Here is a 19,519-nt window from a genome sequence, read left to right as displayed (position 1 = left end):
GTATTAAAATTGTATATATAAATATTTTCTCTTAAACATATACGTTTTTGTTTTTAACTCTAATCACTAAAGTCTAACAGACTACCACACAAGTCTCATAAGCACAATTATATGCAAAAATCTTCTTGGGTCTATTTTTGTATAACACACCCATTGTATATATATATATTCTAATTGAATTTTAACGTGACTTAAGTACGTATATTATAGTGTACATTCAAAATTATACTAAAAAGCAATATATAGAGTAAATTATACTAAAAAACCAATAGAGTAAATTCAAAATTTGCTGTATTATACACTGATACACGTAACACGTTAAGAAGTAGCACCGCACAAGCATGGAGGCTATAAAGAGTTTGAGACATGGAAACAAGAGTACTGCAGCTACAGAGAGAGATTAAACACCTCCAACGAATTAAAAATGATGGAGATTAAGACAGGAAGAAACACATTAGAGGACGAGAAGGAAGATGATCAACCACTTAGCCCGGCGGCGCGTCTGTTTCACGCACCGGAATTTAACTGCAACATTGTATCGGTGATTGGTTTAAAGAGTAAGATCGACCCTGATGTGATTATCAGAGGGTCTAAACAAACTTTTATCAGGCATCCTCGTTTCTCAAGTATAATGGTAACTCGACACAAACACAAATATACTTAATGACTTACAAATTTATCTTTTATTAAGTTTTAAGAATAATGAACTCACTATGTTTCTTTGTTGAATTTGGTTTATACTCTTTCAAATGAAATTAACACATGGTTTAGACTGTAGAGTTTGGACCATATATATGTTGTTTCAGTCTTATTAAAAATGTTTGAGTTATTATTATATCATATTTTTGAATCGGAGATTTATAAGTTAACTGAAACTCTAATGCAATATGAAATCTATGTATGTCTATTATAAAATTAAAGTTTACATACAATAATTACTTGAAAGGTGAGCGAAGGTGATAATGGACAAAACCAAAGATGGGTTCGGACAAACGTGGTCGTCGAGGATCACGTCATCATACCCGAGATAAAACCGCAAAACATAGAGAACGCAGACGCATTTCTTGAAGATTACGTTTCTGACCTAATGAAGATCCCCTTGGATACCTCGAGGCCTTTATGGGAGCTTCACTTACTCGACTTGAAAACCTCAGACGCTGAAAACGTAGCCGTTTTAAAGATCCATCACTCTGTAGGCGATGGCATGTCGATCATGTCTCTCGTCCTGGCTTGTATGCGTAAAACATCAAACCCCGACGAGCTCCCGAGTCTACCGTACCAGAAACGGTCTTCATCAGGGCCAGCCCTGTTACCAACCGGTTCAAGGAGTGATTCCCGGTTATTGTGGCTGGTTAAGCTTCTCTGGACGGCGGTTATCTTGGGTTTAAACACGGTTTGCGATGCTTTGGAGTTTCTTGTTACGACGTTGTTCGTTAAGGACACGGATACACCCATCAAAGGTGACTTACGGTCAAAGAAGAGTACACAGCTACGTTTGGTTCATCGTACCGTAAGCTTTGACGATATAAAGCTAATTAAAAACGCCATGGATATGGTAAAGTTTTATATATTTCCTTAATTAGATTGGACAATATATAATTAGAATGCTCAAAAACTCGAGTAACGGTTATATATTCTAATCTGATATTAGACAGTCAACGATGTTGTACTTGGAGTAACCGAAGCTGGTCTCTCACGATACTTGGAGAGAAGATACGGTAATGCTCTCACATTTTCTTGTATATATAATATATATGAATGGATATTGCAACGTTGTTAACGTGTACAATTCAATAAACTCATGAGAAAACTATAATAGGAGAAGAGAATACTAAAATGAAGCAAAAACATCTGCCTAAAAGAATAAGGCTACGGTCAGCTTTGCTTGTGAACTTAAGACCTACAACAGGAATCCAGGCAAAAAATTTCATACAAACTGATCACTTATTTGATTACAAGTTAATGCACTTGATCATCTGTGGAGAGTTAAAAATTTTGATTTGAAAACAGGATCTAGCCGATATGATGGCGAAAGGGTCTAAATGTAGGTGGGGGAATTGGTTCGGCTACGTAGTCTTTCCGTTTTCTATTGCGTTACGCGATGACCCGCTGGAACATCTCGAAAGAGCCCATAAGACTATCAATAGGAAGAAGAACTCGTTTGGTGCAATGCTAACATACATCTTCTGTAGGATCATTGTCAAATCACTTGGAACTAAGGTCATTTTAAATAAGACCTAAACTCATCCTATGTTATGTCATTTTACATTAAAACTAAAACCAAGTTGCAATTACTTTTGCAGGTGGCGGCTACCATAATTAACAGATTTGTGTCAAACACAACGATGACGTTTTCGAACATGGTTGGTCCCGTTGAAGAAGTTAGCTTCTATGGACATCCCATCACTTACTTCGCATCAAGTGCTTATGGTCATCCCCATGTGAGTTAATACTACCAAAGTACTAATATTATTCTTTGTTTTTGTCCTATTTGTCTCCTTAAGTTGTTGAATTTAACTGGTTTTTGTTGAATTTTTATAGGCGTTGACGATACATTGTCAAAGTTATATGAATAAGATGACAATTACACTAATCGTGGATCCAACGGTTATAAGTGATCCTCATCGGCTCTGTGACGACTGGGAGGAATCTCTCCGAAACATTAAAGCCGCTGTCTATAAAAGAGGGTCTCTCCGTTTGTGGCATTATCTGAAGCTTCTCAGTGATAGAGTGGCTTGGCTACTTTACAAAATGGCTTGGCTAGTTTACCAAATGCTATGATGCTAAGTTTGGGATCTTAATAAAATGATAATCTTGAGTGACAACGATTTCATATTCTATTCGACAATATATCTCTCAATATAATTCCAAAAATGTGTTAGAAACAACAGTAAAAGCTTTCAATTGGAACAACCGATTTGTTCTTCTTCCATCACCACCTGAAGCAAATTCTCATAATTCTTCTGCCATTGATCATTCATCTGCAAAGATCTTTTGTATTCAAGTTCCAGTCTTTCCATTTCGATCTCTGTTGCTGCAGAGCCTTGTTGCTGATACAAGGCAAACCGAGAAAATTGTGGGTCATTTTACCAAGAAAACAAATGAACTGTGTTTTATTTTCTAGAAACAGAGGAAACACTAACCTGAAGTTCTCTAACTTGCTCGTCAATAAGGCCAGCACTGAGGAAAGAAGAGTAAGCAGAAACATCAGAAAATGGCGGCGGATCAACCGTAACGATACCGTCCATAGTATCTTCTCCTGATCTTTCGTATTTTTCCAAAGGTGGTGGCATCAAAGACCCACGTCTTTTCCAGGAAAATTGTGTTTTGTTGGAATTATCAACAATCGTTTTTCTAACAATTTGAATATTGTTCACCGGACCTGTAAGATCAAAGTTTGAAAAAGCAAGAAAGGATTAATTGAATAGTTCAGTTTGCACTAGTAAAAGTCAGACAGAAGAAAATGCTAATAACATACCTTTTCCGTGGTTGAAAGTACGAACAGGGCGTCGTGATTTGGGATCCCAAACACAAACCACACCATCTTCTGATCCAGAAATTAAAAGGTTTCCCTCTGGGCAATATGCTAAGCAAGTAACAGCTTTGCTGTTCAGACAACAATGATTGATCAATAGAGATTAATTGGACCATCAAACAGCCAAAATAGACAAATAGATGAAAAATAAGCTAATTGTTGGTAATTTATAATTCAAGTCCATTATGCAAATTCATTATAAGGAAAAATAAGATGCAACATATTAAGAGATCTAAAAACATGAGAATTACTACTAGCTAATGTTCAGGTATATAAAAGGTCTCATAAAACCATCCTAGTCAAAAATTATTACAAGCTACTGTTCAAATATAGATATTAGGATTTAGAAATGTAATATGAGGAACTGGAACACGAACTGGAACTGGAAGTACCTTTGTTCGGATACTGAACCAAGAACTTGTGTCCCGTATTCACTTGTGGCATTAATGGCACCGACATAGATTTTGCTGTCTCTGCCACCAGCATAGAACACAAACCCGCCAGGGTCCAATGCGAGTGAATTGATGGCTGAAGGAAATATGATATTTTTCAACAATTTCCCTTTCGACAAGCTCCAAACCTATGGGTTTAGAAATTCAACCAAGGTCATGAAATTAAAAAGCTATATCATGGTTCTATAATCGCCAAAAGATCGAGACTTTCCAGCCATATAAAATTGAATCTCATTAACAACATAGGTCTGTCTACCTACTTATGCTAATTAATTACGCAAGAGCTAAACTTCATTGCAGTTAACAAATGGACAAAATTAGTAATCCAAATAAGTACCTTGCAAGTCCGATCTTCTGAAGCAGAAATGATCATAGCATTGCAGCCTCCATAGTCCATGACAATGTCAGTCACAGACATTGTATGCTCATTAAAATTGTGTTCATAAAGAGTATTCCCGTGCTGCCTCTGGAAATCATCAAATAACCTAATTAACCACAAAGAACAAAGAATAAGTATAAAAGGCAATGCCTTGCAAAAAATTAAACATCAAAACCAAGCATGAAAATACACAAAGCTTTAACCTTATAAGCGACCAAACTCTAACAGATCCATCTTGCGATCCTGAAATCAACAAAGAATCATCTCCAGAGAACACCAAGCATGTTACTGAACGATAATGACCATGCCACCTCTTAAGCAACTTCCCAGTCGCAACCTAAACCCACCAATTGAACAAATTTAGGCATTTAGCCATTGAACTCAGAAAAGCTTAAACCTCACGAAGTTGAATTAATTGTGAAACATTTACCTCCCAAAGATAGATATCTCCAGAGGTTCCACCACCAACTAAGTAAGTTCCTTCATTGTTGGCTGTAAGCGCCTTTATTGATTCCACTGGGAAGCTCTTCACTTCCACTTGAGGCTACAATGAAACAAAGTTTTGAACTTTCAATCCAAAGAGAACCAAAAAAACAAAACAGTGATTCACGTTTGACAACGAGCGTGACTGAAGAAACCTTATTCCAAGACCAATAAAAAATCGACCCGGAAGCAGCAGATTCTTTACGGAGCTGAGAGGCGGCGAGGAATTTCTCACCAACGGCGGTGAGACCATGCGCCGGAGAAGCACACGGCTTGAATTGAAGCTGTTTGTTCCCGGTTTTGAGATCCCAACTTCCAATTTCACCGTCGATCGACGACGAAGCGATTACAGAAATCTCCATAGCACAGAGAAAGAGGAAACTAAAAACCTCCAAGTCTGGGTTTTGTGATATCTATAAATTAGGGTTTATGAAATCTGTATGTAGTTGAATAAAATAAATAGTTTGTGTCATATTGGTAATATCTATAAACGTTAAGGGGTTATAATGTAAAGTTTTGATATACCATTTTTATTGGATACGCACAGTAACGGATCATTTTGATGGGAGAACAATGGCGATGATAAGATTTTCGTTTCCATCTCCCGCCAAACTTCCTGTTAAATCTCAACCGTCCGTTTCAAATCGGATTAACATCGCCGACCGTTTGATCCTCCGTCATCTCAATGCCGGAGATCTCCGTGGAGCGGTTTCAGCTCTTGATCTCATGGCTCGTGATGGGATCCGTCCCATCGATTCCGTCACTTTCTCATCACTCCTCAAGTCGTGTATCCGAGCACGCGATTTTCGTCTCGGGAAGCTCGTTCACGCTCGGTTAGTTGAGTTTGAAATCGAGCCTGACTCGGTTCTATACAATTCGTTGATCAGCTTGTATTCGAAATCTGGAGATTCGGCGAAAGCTGAGGATGTGTTTGAGACTATGGGAAGATTTGGTAAGCGAGATGTTGTTTCGTGGAGTGCGATGATGGCTTGTTTTGGTAACAACGGTAGAGAGTTAGATGCGATTAGGCTTTTTGTTGAGTTTCTTGAGTTGGGTTTGGTGCCTAATGATTATTGTTACACTGCGGTGATACGAGCTTGTTCAAATTCGGAATATGTTGGAGTCGGGAGAGTGATTTTGGGGTTTTTGATGAAGACTGGGCACTTTGAATCCGATGTTTGTGTTGGTTGTTCTTTGATTGACATGTTTGTGAAAGGGGATAATAATCTTGAGAGTGCGTATAAGGTGTTTGATAAAATGTCTGAACTAAATGTTGTTACTTGGACTTTGATGATTACTCGGTGTATGCAGATGGGGTTTCCTAGAGAAGCAATTAGATTTTTCTTGGACATGGTTTTAAGCGGATTTGAATCAGATAAGTTCACACTAAGCTCTGTGTTTTCGGCGTGTGCTGAGCTGGAAAATCTGTCCCTCGGAAAACAGTTGCATTCTTGGGCTATTAGATCGGGACTCGCCGATGATGTCGAGTGTAGTTTAGTTGATATGTATGCGAAATGTTCTGTGGATAGTTCGGTAGATGATTGCAGAAAGGTATTTGATAGAATGCAGCATCATAGTGTTATGTCATGGACGGCATTGATTACAGGTTATATGCAAAACTGTAATCTCGCTGCAGAGGCTATTAATCTCTTTTGTGAAATGATAACCCAAGGTCATGTCGAGCCAAATCATTTCACTTTCTCAAGTGCTATCAAGGCGTGTGGAAATATTTTGGATCCACGGGTAGGTAAACAGGTTCTTGGTCATGCTTTCAAAAGAGGACTTGCTTCTAATAGCAGTGTTGCAAACTCTGTTATTAGCATGTTTGTTAAATCTGACAGGATGGAAGATGCTCGGAGAGCTTTTGAATCTCTATCTGAGAAGAATTTGGTCTCATATAACACCTTTCTTGACGGGACCTGCAGGAACTTGGATTTTGAGCAAGCTTTTGAGCTTTTAAATGAGATCACTGAGAGAGAATTAGGTGTTAGCGCTTTCACATTTGCTAGCTTGTTGACTGGAGTTGCAAGTGTTGGTTCAATAAGAAAAGGAGAGCAAATCCATTCCCAGGTGCTTAAACTGGGGCTGGCGTGCAATCAACCCGTCTGCAACGCGTTGATATCTATGTATTCCAAATGCGGAAGCATTGACACAGCTTCCCAAGTCTTCAAACTAATGGAAGATCGTAATGTTATCTCGTGGACTTCAATGATCACTGGTTTCGCGAAACATGGATCCGCTCAAAGGGTGCTCGAAACGTTCAACCAAATGACGGAAGCAGGCGTGAAGCCAAACGAGGTCACTTATGTTGCAATCTTATCTGCATGTAGTCACGTTGGTTTGGTCTCTGAAGGATGGAGACATTTCAAATCAATGTATCAAGACCACAATATCAAACCTAAGATGGAGCACTACACTTGTATGGTTGATCTTCTATGTCGAGCCGGGCTTCTCACAGACGCATTTGACTTCATTAACACAATTCCCTTCCAAGCCGATGTTTTAGTATGGCGTACGTTTCTTGGAGCTTGTAAAGTTCACAGTAACACAGAACTTGGAAAGATGGCTGCGAGGAAGATCTTAGAACTCGATCCAAATGAGCCTGCAGCTTATATACAGCTCTCAAACATATACGCTAGTGCAGGTATCTATATAATTCAAACAAAAACCATAAAACTATTTCATTGATTAAACTTATGTGAAAGCAAAACTTTCTTGAATGGTTTGATGTAGGGAAATGGGAAGAATCTACGGAGATGAGGAAGAAGATGAAAGAGAGAAACTTGGTTAAAGAAGGAGGTTGCAGTTGGATAGAAGTGGGAGATAAGGTTCATAAGTTCTACGTAGGTGATACGTCTCACCCGAATGCTCACCAAATATATGATGAATTGGATCGGTTGATTACAGAAATAAAACGCTGTGGATATGTTCCTGATACGGATCTTGTTCTTCACAAGCTAGAGGAAGATGATGATGATGCAAAGAAGGAGAGGTTACTGTCTCAGCACAGCGAGAAAATTGCAGTTGCATTTGGGCTAATAAGCACTGCAAAATCGAGACCGGTCAGAGTGTTCAAGAACTTACGGGTCTGCGGAGATTGTCATAACGCAATGAAATACATATCGACGGTCTCTGGTAGAGAGATTGTGTTAAGAGATTTGAATCGTTTCCATCATTTCAAAGACGGGAAATGTTCTTGTAATGATTATTGGTAAGTTTGAGATTAATACACAAATGAGAGAGAGGCGTTCTCATTTGATGAAACCTGTCTAGTTCAGTTCTGATCTAGTTTAATCACTGGTAACGGAATTGGTTTGGTTAAACCGAGTCGACCGGTATTACATAGCTTTGAAACTCTTGTCTGAATGAATAGGTTAAACGAAAACGGCGTCGTTTAGAAATGGACCTTTCAGCATCCTTCGTCCGTGTTACTAGATTCCAGAAGATGAATCTGGGGCACGCGCTCACCACACTCCCTCTTTATCCTTAACCACACTTTTTTTTTTTTCCTCCTTAGAGAAAATTTCGTCACTTTTCTTCTTTCGAGTTGAAAATTCTGAGTTGTCTTCTTCTTCTTCTTCTTCTTCTTCTTCATTATTCATCTTCTTTCTCTCCCCCAAGACGAGAGCGAATACATTATCTGAACAATCGCCTCTACCATATCAAAGGTATTTTCTCTGGCAAAGTTGCACTCGTGTTGTGTTCTTTCTTGTCCTCTCGATGGGTTTTGTTATATTTCCTATGAGAAATTGTCTCAATTCCAATAATGTAGAAACTTATTTTGCTTAGATATGAGATTTTGAATAAACACATATCCATGATTTGTTTTCTGGAGATTTTGATTTGTTGTCACGAACTTGTTTATTTTTTCCTTTTTTCGTTTTCATTTCTTGCCTCTAGTTTCTGATTCTGTGTCAACCTATTAAACGTATTTGTAGCTTTTGATTTTTTTAACCAAAATTATTTGGAATTGATCAATCTCTTCTTACACGCTTTTTGGATGATCATCACTCATGAGAACATATGGCTTTGTTGTATACGAGTTCTGCTACTTCACTCAAAAATATCTGCACAAACACATTACAACAATGTGAGTACATGTCGTAACGACAACTAGTCAAGCTCACAATTGAACTGTCCTAAGAGATGATATTGAGAGAGCATATGTCTTTGTCGATCTCCTCTAGCTTTTAATTATTCTTGGGGGTCATTATTGGGTTGTTATTGTTGTCTAGATACGTGTATTAGGATCGTTTCCTTTTTTTTTTTTGTTAATAATTTTCTATTTTATTGATATAGAAAAAAAACTGTTTAGGTTTTATATCTCTCTGTTTTCTTATTTGTCCTAGTGTGTTTGCTTTTCTTCGTTATATAGATAGAGATGAAAATGGTGAAGTTTTGTTAGGTTATTATTTCTTCTCATAGAGAGTTTTTGGTTTTGTTTCTCAGGTGATCCAATTCGTCGATATGGTGGGACTTGATTCATGCCACTTGTTGAGAGGCAAGATCCTTTGCTTCTCCAGCAGGTCTCTCATGAACAACCAGCATAGGAATACTACTAGTTCATTATCACTTAATCAGATGAAAATTCGTGTTCCGAGAAGCTTAGCTTTTGACGAAGCTGGAAGTTGCAGCAGATTGGAAGCTACCTTTGGTGATAATGCCTCCATAGAATGTACCTGGAGTTTTGACTTCCCAGAGTCTAAAGTTGAGCTTTCTCATCTCGAGTCAGAAGCACACCTCTCTGGAAGCAATGGGGAACATGATACGGCTAGTGTTATCGAAAAACTGAATGCTCTTCGGTCACATCTATTAGCAGCAGAGAAGTGGAATGCTTCTCAACTTCATTTAAGTGACAGGTCTGTTGAGATTTATAAATTTAACCATTTTCTATATAGCATTTGCATATCCATCTGCATTACTTATTCTTCGGCTTTACTATCGCCTGATTCCTAATTCTGTCTGTTGCAGGAAATATCTGAAATGTGCAACAAACTTAACTCATTATATGGCTCTGAGGTCTTTGAACATTGAGCAGCTAAACATCCATCTAGCTTCTCTTGGTTTGTCAAGTTTAGACAACAACAATCTGGATGTTCTTGCCGGCCTTAACGCCTCTATTAATCTGTTGATGAACTCTCCGTACAACGATCAAAAGGCTGTGACAGAGTCTTTGCCTAATGCATATCCCAAGAGCAAAAGTACTAAGAAGAATGATAAAGAGAGGGTATTTTCATACAAAGAGTCATTACTGGGTAAACTTGATGACGGAAGAAGTACTCATATCATGGTAACTGTTGGTGAAGAAGCAACTTTGAGTGAAACATTTATAACCGATATTATTAAAGCTGGCACTTCTATTATACGTATAAACTGTGCACATGGAGATCCGAGCATTTGGGGAGAGATCATCAAAAGAGTTAGAAGAGCTTCTCAGATGCTAGAGATGCCATGTCGTGTCCATATGGATTTGGCAGGACCAAAACTGAGAACTGGTACCTTAAAACCTGGTCCTTGTGTGATGAAAGTGTCACCAAAGAAAGATGCTTATGGAAAAGTTGTTTCTCCTGCTATGGTATGGCTCTCTCTCACAGGAACAGAACCTCCTGCTCATGTTTCCCCTGATGCTACTATATCAATCCAAGACCAGGATTTTCTTGCTGGTCTCCAAATTGGTGATTCTGTAAGACTATGTGACGCTAGAGGGAAAAAGAGGAGACTTAGAATCACGAAAGAGTTTAATGTTTTTTCAAGTACCGGGTTTGTCGCTGAATGTTTTGATACCGCTTACATTGAGTCGGGAACTGAGTTATACGTCAAGGGAAACAAAGGTAGACGTTTGGTTGGACGAGTAGTAGATGTTCCTCCCAAGGAATCTTTTGTAAGGCTCAAAGTGGGAGATTTACTTGTCATAACCCGAGAAGGATCACTTGACAAACCTTCTGTAACTGTTCCAGGAGCTCATAGATTAACTTGTCCTTCAGGTTATTTATTTGATTCAGTCAAGCCTGGTGAAACCATTGGTTTTGATGATGGAAAAATATGGGGAGTAATCAAAGGAACAAGCCCTTCAGAGGTAATTGTCTCCATCACTCATGCTGGTCCAAAAGGTACAAAACTAGGATCAGAGAAGTCCATTAACATCCCTCAGAGCGATATCCGTTTCAAAGGCCTCACATCGAAAGATATCAAAGATCTTGAATATGTAGCTTCACATGCTGACATGGTTGGCATTTCTTTCATACGCGATGTTCATGATATTACCGTTCTTCGGCAAGAACTCAAGAAAAGAAAACTAGATGATCTTGGTATTGTTCTAAAGATTGAAACGGAGAGTGGATTCAAGAATTTGTCCTTGATTCTATTAGAGGCAATGAAGTGTTCGAATCCTGTGGGAGTTATGATAGCTCGAGGTGATCTTGCAGTAGAATGTGGATGGGAGAGATTGGCTAATATACAGGAAGAGATTCTATCTATTTGTAAAGCTGCTCGTGTACCGGTAATTATGGCAACTCAAGTTCTGGAATCACTTGTAAAATCCGGTGTTCCAACTCGAGCTGAGATCACAGATGCTGCAAATGCCAGAAGGTTAATATACTTTGCACCAAACATGATCCTGTTAATACTTACACTTTTTCTTTCGTCTAATTTTGGATTTCAAAAATATGCAGGGCTAGCTGTGTGATGTTGAACAAAGGCAAGAATATCGTTGAAGCTGTTTCGATGTTGGATACAATTCTTCACACCAAGCTTATATACAAGAAACCTGACTCTGAAAATCCCCATTGCTCTGCTTCTCACTAGTCACACTACAAAGAGAAGTTGTAGTTTCTTGGCAAGTTCTTGAACTGGATGCATCTGGTTAAGTCCTCGTTCAGTATCGGTCTTCTGGTGATGTTGCAGTTTCAAACAAGGATTTAACCAGTTCGCCATGTTCCCGGTATGCCGTCCTGCATTGCTGTATCTCTAGACTTATTAGTATCTTTGCACCTTACCATGTACCATACGTCAGATTTTAACTGATAGTTTAAATCTCTAATATGATCTGAGCATTGACCCTAGTCAATATCATAGTTGATTGTTTTAAAGTCTTTACTTGTATGTTTAAGCCATTATCTTTTATAAGATTTTTCTGTATGCAAGAAAGAAGAAATGCTTAATTTGGTGACAAAAGATGGTACCAAGTTTTCTTTGCGTTACAAGATTCATAAAGTAAAAGAGGTTTTCTCTTCGTCAGATTAATTAATTGGTTTTCAAAGTCTATTGTGGTCCAATACATAGATCGGTTTAATCGGATTATACAACTTAGTGGGATATCTGATGGGTCCATATATCTGATGGCAGAGAAAACTCCTACACCAAAGGGAGTAAAGAAGCATATCCAAACCACAGTTGGTTTAGATTCAGTGGTTGAAAAGGCATGGAACAGCCTGATGATGAATGGTGGAAGTAGAACTTTGGGTCTTTATGGTATGGGAGGAGTAGGCAAAACCACACTCTTAGCTCGTATCAATAACAAATTTCTTGAAGTGATGAATGAAGTTGATGTTGTGATATGAGTTGTGGTTTCTAAAGATTTGCAAATTGAGGGCATTCAAAAACAGATCTTGGGAAGACTACGTCTTGACAAGGAATGGAAACAAGAAACAGAAAAGGAAAAAGCATCTCGGATATACGATATCCTTAACAGAAGAAGATTTGTGCTGTTATTAGATGATCTATGGGGGGAGGTAGATTTGAACAAGATAGGAGTTCCACCTTTAACTCAAGAAACCAGATCTAGAATAGTTCTCACAACTCGTTCTAAAGAAGTTTGCAAAGACATGGAAGTCGATGATGAGTTGGAAGTTGTTTGTTTATCACCCGATGAAGCGTGGGAACTGTTTCAGAAGAAAGTTGGAGAAACTCCATTAAAGAGCCATCAAGATATTCCCACACTTGCAAGAAAAGTTGCTGAGAAATGTTGTGGTTTGCCACTTGCACTCAATGATTGTGGAGCAAACAACCAAGGTCATGATATAATTGGTTCGTTACTTCGCACACATTTTATTGATGGAATGTGAACTCACAAGTGAAAATGCATGATGTGATACGCGAGATGGCTCTTTGGATAGTGTGTAACTTCAGAAACCAAAAAGAATCAGAAAGTTGTGTGAAGCCTGGTGCGCAGTTATGCGATATACCCAAGGACATCAATTGGGAAAGTGTGAGAAGAGTGTCTTTAATGAGTAATCAAACTGCAGAGATATCTTGCAGCTTCTACTGCCACAATCTTTCGACTCTATTACTTAGGAAAAACAAGTTGGTGGATATTTCAGGTGAAATCTTTCGGTTTATGCCAGCACTTGTGGTCTTAGATCAAAATTTAAAAACCCAATTGGCCATGTGAGACCGGTCTGATCCGGTTTAACAATATTTGATTTTGACGGTTGGACCTCTATAACTCATTGCTACCGTTGCTATTTGCTCTCGCTAGTCGCGCTATGTATATATATACCGTTGCTGAGTTTCGATTTCAAAGCTCATGAAACGCATCAATGTCGATCTCCGTCTTCTCCATTTACCAAAATTCAGAAAATTTCAATCACGAAAACTATCTTCGTCCCGACCCAAATTGGAACTCGAACAGGAATCACCACATGAGACAGCCTTCCTGCTTGGTCATGTACTTGACTCTTACCCAGATATTAGAACACTTAGAACGGTCCACTCCAGAATAGTTCTTGATGGTCTACGCTGCAATTCGTCTTTGGGTGTTAAACTTATGAGAGCTTATGCTTCTCTAAAAGATGTGGCATCAGCACGCAAGGTGTTCGAGGATATTCCTGAGAGAAATGTGATTATCATTAACGTTATGATAAGAAGCTATGTGAATAACGGGTTTTATCGTGAAGGTATTCAAGTTTTTGGGACGATGTGTGGATGTAATGTTAGACCTGATCATTATACCTTCCCATGTGTTCTAAAGGCGTGTTCTTGCTCTGGTAATATTGTCATTGGTAAGAAGATTCATGGGTCTGCTACGAGAGTTGGGCTCTCTTCGACTTTGTTTGTTGGGAATGGTTTAGTTTCTATGTATGGAAAGTGTGGATTTTTAGCTGAAGCACGGCTTGTACTTGATGAGATGGCAAGAAGAGATGTGGTCTCTTGGAACTCGTTAGTTGTTGGGTATGCGCAAAATCAGAGATTTGATGATGCTTTGGAAGTTTGTAGGGAAATGGAATCTGTGAAGGTAAGCCACGATGCTGGCACGATGGCTAGTCTGTTACCAGCAGTTAGCAACACAACAACTGAAAACGTTATGTATGTTAAAGATATGTTTTTTAAAATGGGGAAAAAGAGTTTGGTTTCGTGGAATGTGATGATCGGTGTGTATATGAAAAACGCGATGCCTGTTGAAGCCGTGGAGTTGTATTCTCGAATGGAGGCTGATGGGTTCGAACCTGATGCAGTTTCAATCACAAGTGTATTACCTGCCTGTGGAGATACATCTGCTCTATCTCTTGGTAAGAAAATCCATGGATACATTGAGAGAAAGAAGCTGATACCGAATCTGTTGTTAGAGAACGCACTGATCGATATGTATGCGAAATGCGGATGTTTAGACAGAGCGAGAGATGTGTTTGAGAACATGAAGTCACGTGATGTTGTGTCTTGGACTGCTATGATTTCAGCTTATGGATTCAGCGGAAGAGGCAGTGACGCAGTGGCATTGTTCTCGAAAATGCAAGATTCGGGTCTTGTACCTGATTCAATTGCGTTTGTGACAACGCTTGCTGCTTGTAGCCATGCAGGGTTACTAGAAGAAGGTAGGAATTATTTCAAACTCATGACAGATCATTACAAGATCACTCCTAGGTTAGAGCATTTGGCATGTATGGTGGATCTTCTTGGCCGAGCCGGAAAAGTGAAAGAAGCTTACAGATTCATACAAGAAATGTCAATGGAACCGAATGAGAGAGTCTGGGGAGCGCTATTAGGGGCGTGCAGGGTGCATTCTGATACAGAAATCGGTCTACTAGCAGCTGATAAACTGTTCCAGTTAGCACCCGAGCAATCAGGTTACTATGTATTGCTTTCTAACATATATGCAAAGGCTGGAAGATGGGAAGAAGTGACAAACATCAGACATATAATGAAGAGCAAAGGATTAAAGAAAAATCCCGGATCAAGCAATGTTGAGGTCAATGGAGAAATTCATACATTCTTAGTAGGGGACAGGTCACACCCGCAGTCCGGTGAGATTTACAGAGAGCTGGATGTTCTTGTAAAGAAAATGAAAGAGTTAGGTTATGTTCCAGATTCAGAATCTGCACTTCACGATGTAGAAGAAGAAGATAAAGAGACGCATTTAGCTGTTCACAGCGAGAAATTAGCCATTGTGTTTGCTCTGATAAACACAGTGGAAGAAGACAGTAATAACACAATAAGAATAACGAAGAATCTTAGGATTTGTGGAGATTGTCATGTTGCAGCGAAGCTTATCTCACAGATAACTTCTCGGGAGATCATCATCAGAGACACTAACAGATTCCATGTGTTCCGGTTTGGTGTTTGCTCTTGTGGTGACTATTGGTGACTTAAAACTAAATCTCAAATAAAACATTACAAATAAAACGCAGCGTTTTGATGATACTGGAAGTTACACTTTTTAAGACAATATCTTCTCGGGTTCGGACGAATGAGAATATGACACGTCATCACCGGTAATGAAAATTCACCAAATAGATAGCCTAATCTGCAAAATCCTTCTTCTTTTTCAGCTTCTGAGCTCAGGACTCAGAGATAGAGAGCGAAAGGTTAGAGATAATAGTGTTACCGATGATTGAGTCTGTTATGGCCGTACGTCTCTCCACCGGATTCTGTTCGTCGACGGCGTTACTCCGTAATCAATATTTCTATTTGATTACTAGCTCAACTTATGTTATCCGATGTCCTCTTTTCAGTTTTTTTCTTGAAATAAAGTGAAATGAAAGCTTTTTATTACTTATGCAGAGTATCGTTCTAATCCGACCTCGGAAGAAGGAGGAAGCTGCTTTCATTATGCGCCTCGCCGTGTTTTTCAGCCTCAACGTCTAAACCATATTGATGGGTACGGGTTAGGCTTGTTTTCCTCAACGTTGAGTTTGAATGAAATGCTTTCTTGTTTTGTGAGTTTTGGTTTCATCAAGAAGTTATATTCTAGTTTCTTTTTAAATAGCTTATCTTTTGTTTTATAGATACTTGGTCGTAATGCAGTATGTTCTTGTCAACTTTGAATGTTAAATTGAGTGAGAAGCGGATTGTTCTTATTTGTAAGTTAGATACTTCGTCTGTGAACCTTTGGAACCAATCAAAGATCGATTCTTTTGAAATTTTGCTCAGATGTTTCAAATTCGATTAGTTAGGCTTTCTTCATATATATAAATTCTCACATTTCATATTTATGGTTAACAAATCAATTGACTTATATGCACTTTACTAGGAGTGGATTTCTTAAATACAAAGGTGACTATTTGACAAGAAAACTCCCAAGGAAGAATCGAACTCAAGCCACAGCGGAGTACGTAGATTCAGCTTCAGATCCAGAAAAGCAAACTGGCAAGTCAAGGTATCATCCTTCAGAAGAAATAAGAGCCTCTTTGCCACAGAATGCCGGAGATTCACGGCTTTCACCTGCAGAAACTACGAGAACTATCATTGAGGTGTTATATTACATCTTTCAATCAGCATTAGCTATTTTTTTTGGTGAAAACATTCTTGGATCAATGTCTTATGTTACATGTTAGTGCGTTAGGTAGTTTTACATGTTCCTATCATGGGTTGTTTAGTTTTCTATAGAATCCTTTTATATAAAGAAAGGCCTTTTTATCTTGACAAAGCCTATGTACTGCATCATATATGTATATAAGCTTACCTAAGTCCGCATTGCATATATATTTATGAAAGTATGTTTCCTCCATTTTCAGTTTTCCTGTCTTTATTTTTTTTTCGTGATCCGTTTTTGTGCATCCAACATTTCCCGTAGTGTGTCTTGTTCAGGTGAACAATAAAGGAACCCTGATGCTTACAGGTTCAATTGGTGATGGAGTTCATGAGAATATTCTCTGGCCAGATATACCATATATAACAGATCAGAATGGAAGTAAGAGAAAAATTAATCATCCTTAGTTCCCTGTCATGATTTAATCTACCTAACACCGTCAAACTTACACTGAATTACCCTAATGCTCTTCAGATTTATACTTTCAAGTAAAGGAGGATGAGGATGTCATGCAGTCTGTTACTTCTGAAAATAATTATGTGGTATGTATGCATATCTTACTTACATTATATATATAGCGAAATGGGGTATGTTCCAAGTGTTTTGAATCCAAGCTTTGTTTGATGATTTTTTTTTTTTTTTTTTTTTTTTTGTTAATTCACCATTATTTTAAATCCAAACGCACAGACATGGATCAATAAACAGCCTTCTGGTGATATGTTTCTACTGGTTATAGCTGACTATACTGTTCTGTGTAGGTTTTTCTTTACCTTAATATGTACTAACCTTTTAAGAATTTGTGGATGCATTGCAGCAAGTAATTGTAGGTTTTGATACAATGGAGATGATCAAGGAAATGGAGTTGATGGGTCTATCTGATAGTGACTTTGAAACTGATGATGATGAAAGTGAAGGAGAAGATGACAGTGAGGATACAGGGGAAGACGAAGATGAGGAGGTTTAACAAAATTTATTTCATCTTTTATATTAAGTCACTAAGGAATTCTGTGAGAGGAATACTTTTGCCATGTCTTAGCATGCTTCACTAGGAACCATATTCTTGACTTCAGGAATGGGTTGCTGTTCTAGAGGATGAAGATGAAGATGACGATGATGATGAGGATGATGATGATGATTCCGATGATGACGAGTCACTTGGAGACTGGGCAAATTTGGAAACAATGAGAAGTTGTCATCCCATGTTTTTTGCAAAGAGAATGACTGAGGTTAACTTCTAACCCCAACTTCTAAAAAACAAAATGTGTTGTGGTTCGATATAGAAACGATATGGAAGATCATTTTAAACTCCTGAGGTTAACTTTTAACACATTTGTTTTTGTCAAATTCAGGTTGCTTCGAATGATCCTGTTGATTGGATGGATCAGCCATCTGCTGGCCTTGCTATCCAGGGACTTTTGAGCCATATCTTAGTGGAAGATTATTCAGATATCCAAAAAAAACTTGCTGACATCAGTTCTACAAGCACTAGTGGAAACAAGGATGCAGAAAACTTAAAAGAGAAGCTTGCAGACATTAGTGAGGCAGGCGGTGAAGAATCTGATGTAGATTCATCGCAAGGTGAAAAAGCAAGAAATGTGGTGGCATTTTACAAGCTGGAGATGATAAGAATACAGCTTATTACAGCACAAGGGGATCAGGTTTGCAATAAAGCTTCTCAACTATTCTATGTAAATTTTTTCATGTTCTAGCGAAATATCTATCTAACAGTTGTCGCATATCTGGAAAAGTGTGTTACGCTTGTTTTTGCTTTGTTTGATAATTGGCAAGTCTAATGATTCTCGTTTTCAAGTTTCACTTCTTATCTAGAGTCTTCTCTTTTTTCACGCTTATACTTACTAGTGGTCTTTTAACGTTTGGGAACAGACTGAAGTTGAGGTGGAAGATGTTAGAAAAGCACAACCTGATGCTATTGCGCATGCATCAGCTGGAATCATAAGCCGTTTAGAAGAAACTGGAGATAAACTAACTGAAGCCCTCAAATCTCTGTGTTGGAGACATAACGGTATTCAAGCAGAGGTAAATAGCTGCAACTTAACTCTATAAGCTCCAGTTACGATAAGAATTTCAACAGGAAATTTCTGTATGTTAAGGTTGTGTATGAAAATCTGATCGTGTAATATATATTTTGCAGGAAGTGAAGTTGATTGCGATAGATTCCTTGGGATTTGACCTCCGACTTTGCGCAGGTGCAAAAATTGACTCATTGCGGTTCGCATTCTCGACAAGGGTAAATTGGTTCTCTACTTTGATATTCTAAAATCTGGTTGCTGATCTATAATATCTAAGAAACTGTACTTAATAGAGTAATTGCAAACTTTTTAGTTGACCAAAAAAAAGAGTAATTGATGTTGTTATAACATTTCATGTCAATCAAAACTTGTGCAGGCAACATCAGAAGACAATGCAGAAGGACAAATTAGAGAATTATTGTTCCCAACAACACACCCGTAAACAACAGAAACCAAAATGAACAAGTCAGAAGGAGTGTTGATGCGGTGGTAATCAAGCTACGCAGAGATTACAGTTCCATGAACCAGAATCCAAAAAAAGCAATGCGTGTATGTTTATGGAACAAACATGAACAAGTTCTTGGAGATCTAGCCCAAGGCTGTGGCTTCAAGCAATTTTTCAATTGATTATTCAACGCTGTAGTTTTGTGTTTTTAAACTGGGTTCAAGTTCGTGGGTTACTCTGCACAAGTTGAGGATTGAAGTTACAACCCATGAGAATTAAATTTGTAGCTATGGTCAAACTTTTGTCTCTTTGCCTCTGGTTCCTCTGATCGTGCTGCGTAAAAACTAAAAAAGTACATATATATGTTGCGGGTCATGTGAATTTCCTAACCCAAGCTCCTAACTTCGTGCGTCTTCATAATCATGCTCATCATATATCATTTGACAGCGTTT

At 38.4% G+C, this 19,519-nt stretch overlaps 7 protein-coding genes across 7 annotated transcripts; 6 read left to right on the top strand and 1 right to left on the bottom strand.

Annotated features, from left to right (window-relative positions):
• Positions 1–427: 427 nt before the first annotated feature.
• LOC17886178 (O-acyltransferase WSD1) lies at positions 428–2,792 on the top strand. The gene is made up of 7 exons (XM_006293160.2): positions 428–634; positions 947–1,555; positions 1,652–1,718; positions 1,820–1,917; positions 2,011–2,220; positions 2,304–2,441; positions 2,542–2,792. The coding sequence occupies exons 1-7, from the start codon at positions 428–430 to the stop codon at positions 2,779–2,781; spliced, it is 1,569 nt and encodes a 522-aa protein (XP_006293222.1). The 3' UTR covers positions 2,782–2,792.
• On the bottom strand, positions 2,789–5,211 carry LOC17886349 (protein ROOT INITIATION DEFECTIVE 3). The gene is made up of 8 exons (XM_006291101.2): positions 5,005–5,211; positions 4,797–4,910; positions 4,570–4,703; positions 4,325–4,472; positions 3,928–4,115; positions 3,479–3,606; positions 3,144–3,382; positions 2,789–3,050 (listed from the first exon to the last, which is right to left on the bottom strand). The coding sequence occupies exons 1-8, from the start codon at positions 5,209–5,211 to the stop codon at positions 2,901–2,903; spliced, it is 1,308 nt and encodes a 435-aa protein (XP_006291163.1). The 3' UTR covers positions 2,789–2,900.
• Positions 5,212–5,422: 211 nt separating this feature from the next.
• On the top strand, positions 5,423–8,113 carry LOC17885136 (pentatricopeptide repeat-containing protein At3g49170, chloroplastic). Its single transcript, XM_006290531.2, has 2 exons — positions 5,423–7,493; positions 7,583–8,113. Exons 1-2 carry the CDS (start codon positions 5,423–5,425, stop codon positions 8,062–8,064), a joined length of 2,553 nt encoding a protein of 850 aa, XP_006290593.1. The 3' UTR covers positions 8,065–8,113.
• Positions 8,114–8,306: 193 nt separating this feature from the next.
• Positions 8,307–11,976, top strand: LOC17885232 (plastidial pyruvate kinase 4, chloroplastic). Its single transcript, XM_023782462.1, has 4 exons — positions 8,307–8,517; positions 9,299–9,708; positions 9,821–11,437; positions 11,521–11,976. Exons 2-4 carry the CDS (start codon positions 9,317–9,319, stop codon positions 11,651–11,653), a joined length of 2,142 nt encoding a protein of 713 aa, XP_023638230.1. The 5' UTR covers positions 8,307–8,517; positions 9,299–9,316; the 3' UTR covers positions 11,654–11,976.
• Positions 11,977–12,186: 210 nt separating this feature from the next.
• Positions 12,187–13,341, top strand: LOC111830429 (probable disease resistance protein At1g15890). The gene is given in 2 exon segments (XM_023782256.1): positions 12,187–12,904; positions 12,907–13,341. Coding segments are annotated over 2 exon segments (1,050 nt in total). The 3' UTR covers positions 13,239–13,341.
• On the top strand, positions 12,303–15,509 carry LOC17886138 (putative pentatricopeptide repeat-containing protein At3g49142). Its single transcript, XM_006292510.2, has one exon. It carries the CDS (start codon positions 13,374–13,376, stop codon positions 15,426–15,428), a length of 2,055 nt encoding a protein of 684 aa, XP_006292572.1. The 5' UTR covers positions 12,303–13,373; the 3' UTR covers positions 15,429–15,509.
• A 67-nt stretch (positions 15,510–15,576) lies between these two features.
• LOC17885596 (uncharacterized protein At3g49140) lies at positions 15,577–19,428 on the top strand. The gene is made up of 11 exons (XM_006292692.2): positions 15,577–15,734; positions 15,845–15,941; positions 16,314–16,533; positions 16,871–16,973; positions 17,067–17,134; positions 17,407–17,550; positions 17,663–17,818; positions 17,942–18,250; positions 18,477–18,629; positions 18,745–18,840; positions 18,999–19,428. Exons 1-11 carry the CDS (start codon positions 15,671–15,673, stop codon positions 19,062–19,064), a joined length of 1,476 nt encoding a protein of 491 aa, XP_006292754.1. The 5' UTR covers positions 15,577–15,670; the 3' UTR covers positions 19,065–19,428.
• The last annotated feature ends 91 nt before the right edge of the window (positions 19,429–19,519 follow it).

The sequence above is a fragment of the Capsella rubella genome, unplaced genomic scaffold, assembly GCF_000375325.1.
Source record: "Capsella rubella cultivar Monte Gargano unplaced genomic scaffold, Caprub1_0 scaffold_5, whole genome shotgun sequence".
Classification (NCBI taxonomy): domain Eukaryota; kingdom Viridiplantae; phylum Streptophyta; class Magnoliopsida; order Brassicales; family Brassicaceae; genus Capsella; species Capsella rubella.
Note: the sequence above shows the minus strand (reverse complement) of the source record. Positions and strands in the feature narration are given on the sequence as shown.

Bases quoted from the DNA above. Each gene is read 5' to 3' on its own strand.
- LOC17886178 (XM_006293160.2), top strand. From the start codon at position 428: ATGGAGATTAAGACAGGAAGAAACACATTAGAGGACGAGAAGGAAGAT. The intron at 635-946 runs GTAACTCGACAC...ATTACTTGAAAG, and splicing joins CTCGTTTCTCAAGTATAATG to GTGAGCGAAGGTGATAATGG. The intron at 1,719-1,819 runs GTAATGCTCTCA...AAACTATAATAG, and splicing joins ATACTTGGAGAGAAGATACG to GAGAAGAGAATACTAAAATG.
- LOC17886349 (XM_006291101.2), bottom strand. From the start codon at position 5,211: ATGGAGATTTCTGTAATCGCTTCGTCGTCGATCGACGGTGAAATTGGA. The intron at 4,911-5,004 runs GTTTCTTCAGTC...GTTTCATTGTAG, and splicing joins TTTATTGGTCTTGGAATAAG to CCTCAAGTGGAAGTGAAGAG. The intron at 4,116-4,324 runs GTACTTATTTGG...CTAAACCCATAG, and splicing joins CAGAAGATCGGACTTGCAAG to GTTTGGAGCTTGTCGAAAGG.
- LOC17885136 (XM_006290531.2), top strand. From the start codon at position 5,423: ATGGCGATGATAAGATTTTCGTTTCCATCTCCCGCCAAACTTCCTGTT. The intron at 7,494-7,582 runs GTATCTATATAA...GGTTTGATGTAG, and splicing joins AAACATATACGCTAGTGCAG to GGAAATGGGAAGAATCTACG.
- LOC17885232 (XM_023782462.1), top strand. From the start codon at position 9,317: ATGGTGGGACTTGATTCATGCCACTTGTTGAGAGGCAAGATCCTTTGC. The intron at 9,709-9,820 runs GTCTGTTGAGAT...TGTCTGTTGCAG, and splicing joins CAACTTCATTTAAGTGACAG to GAAATATCTGAAATGTGCAA. The intron at 11,438-11,520 runs GTTAATATACTT...AAAAATATGCAG, and splicing joins GATGCTGCAAATGCCAGAAG to GGCTAGCTGTGTGATGTTGA.
- LOC17886138 (XM_006292510.2), top strand. From the start codon at position 13,374: ATGAAACGCATCAATGTCGATCTCCGTCTTCTCCATTTACCAAAATTC.
- LOC17885596 (XM_006292692.2), top strand. From the start codon at position 15,671: ATGATTGAGTCTGTTATGGCCGTACGTCTCTCCACCGGATTCTGTTCG. The intron at 17,551-17,662 runs GTTTAACAAAAT...TCTTGACTTCAG, and splicing joins GGGAAGACGAAGATGAGGAG to GAATGGGTTGCTGTTCTAGA. The intron at 18,630-18,744 runs GTAAATAGCTGC...TATATTTTGCAG, and splicing joins ATAACGGTATTCAAGCAGAG to GAAGTGAAGTTGATTGCGAT.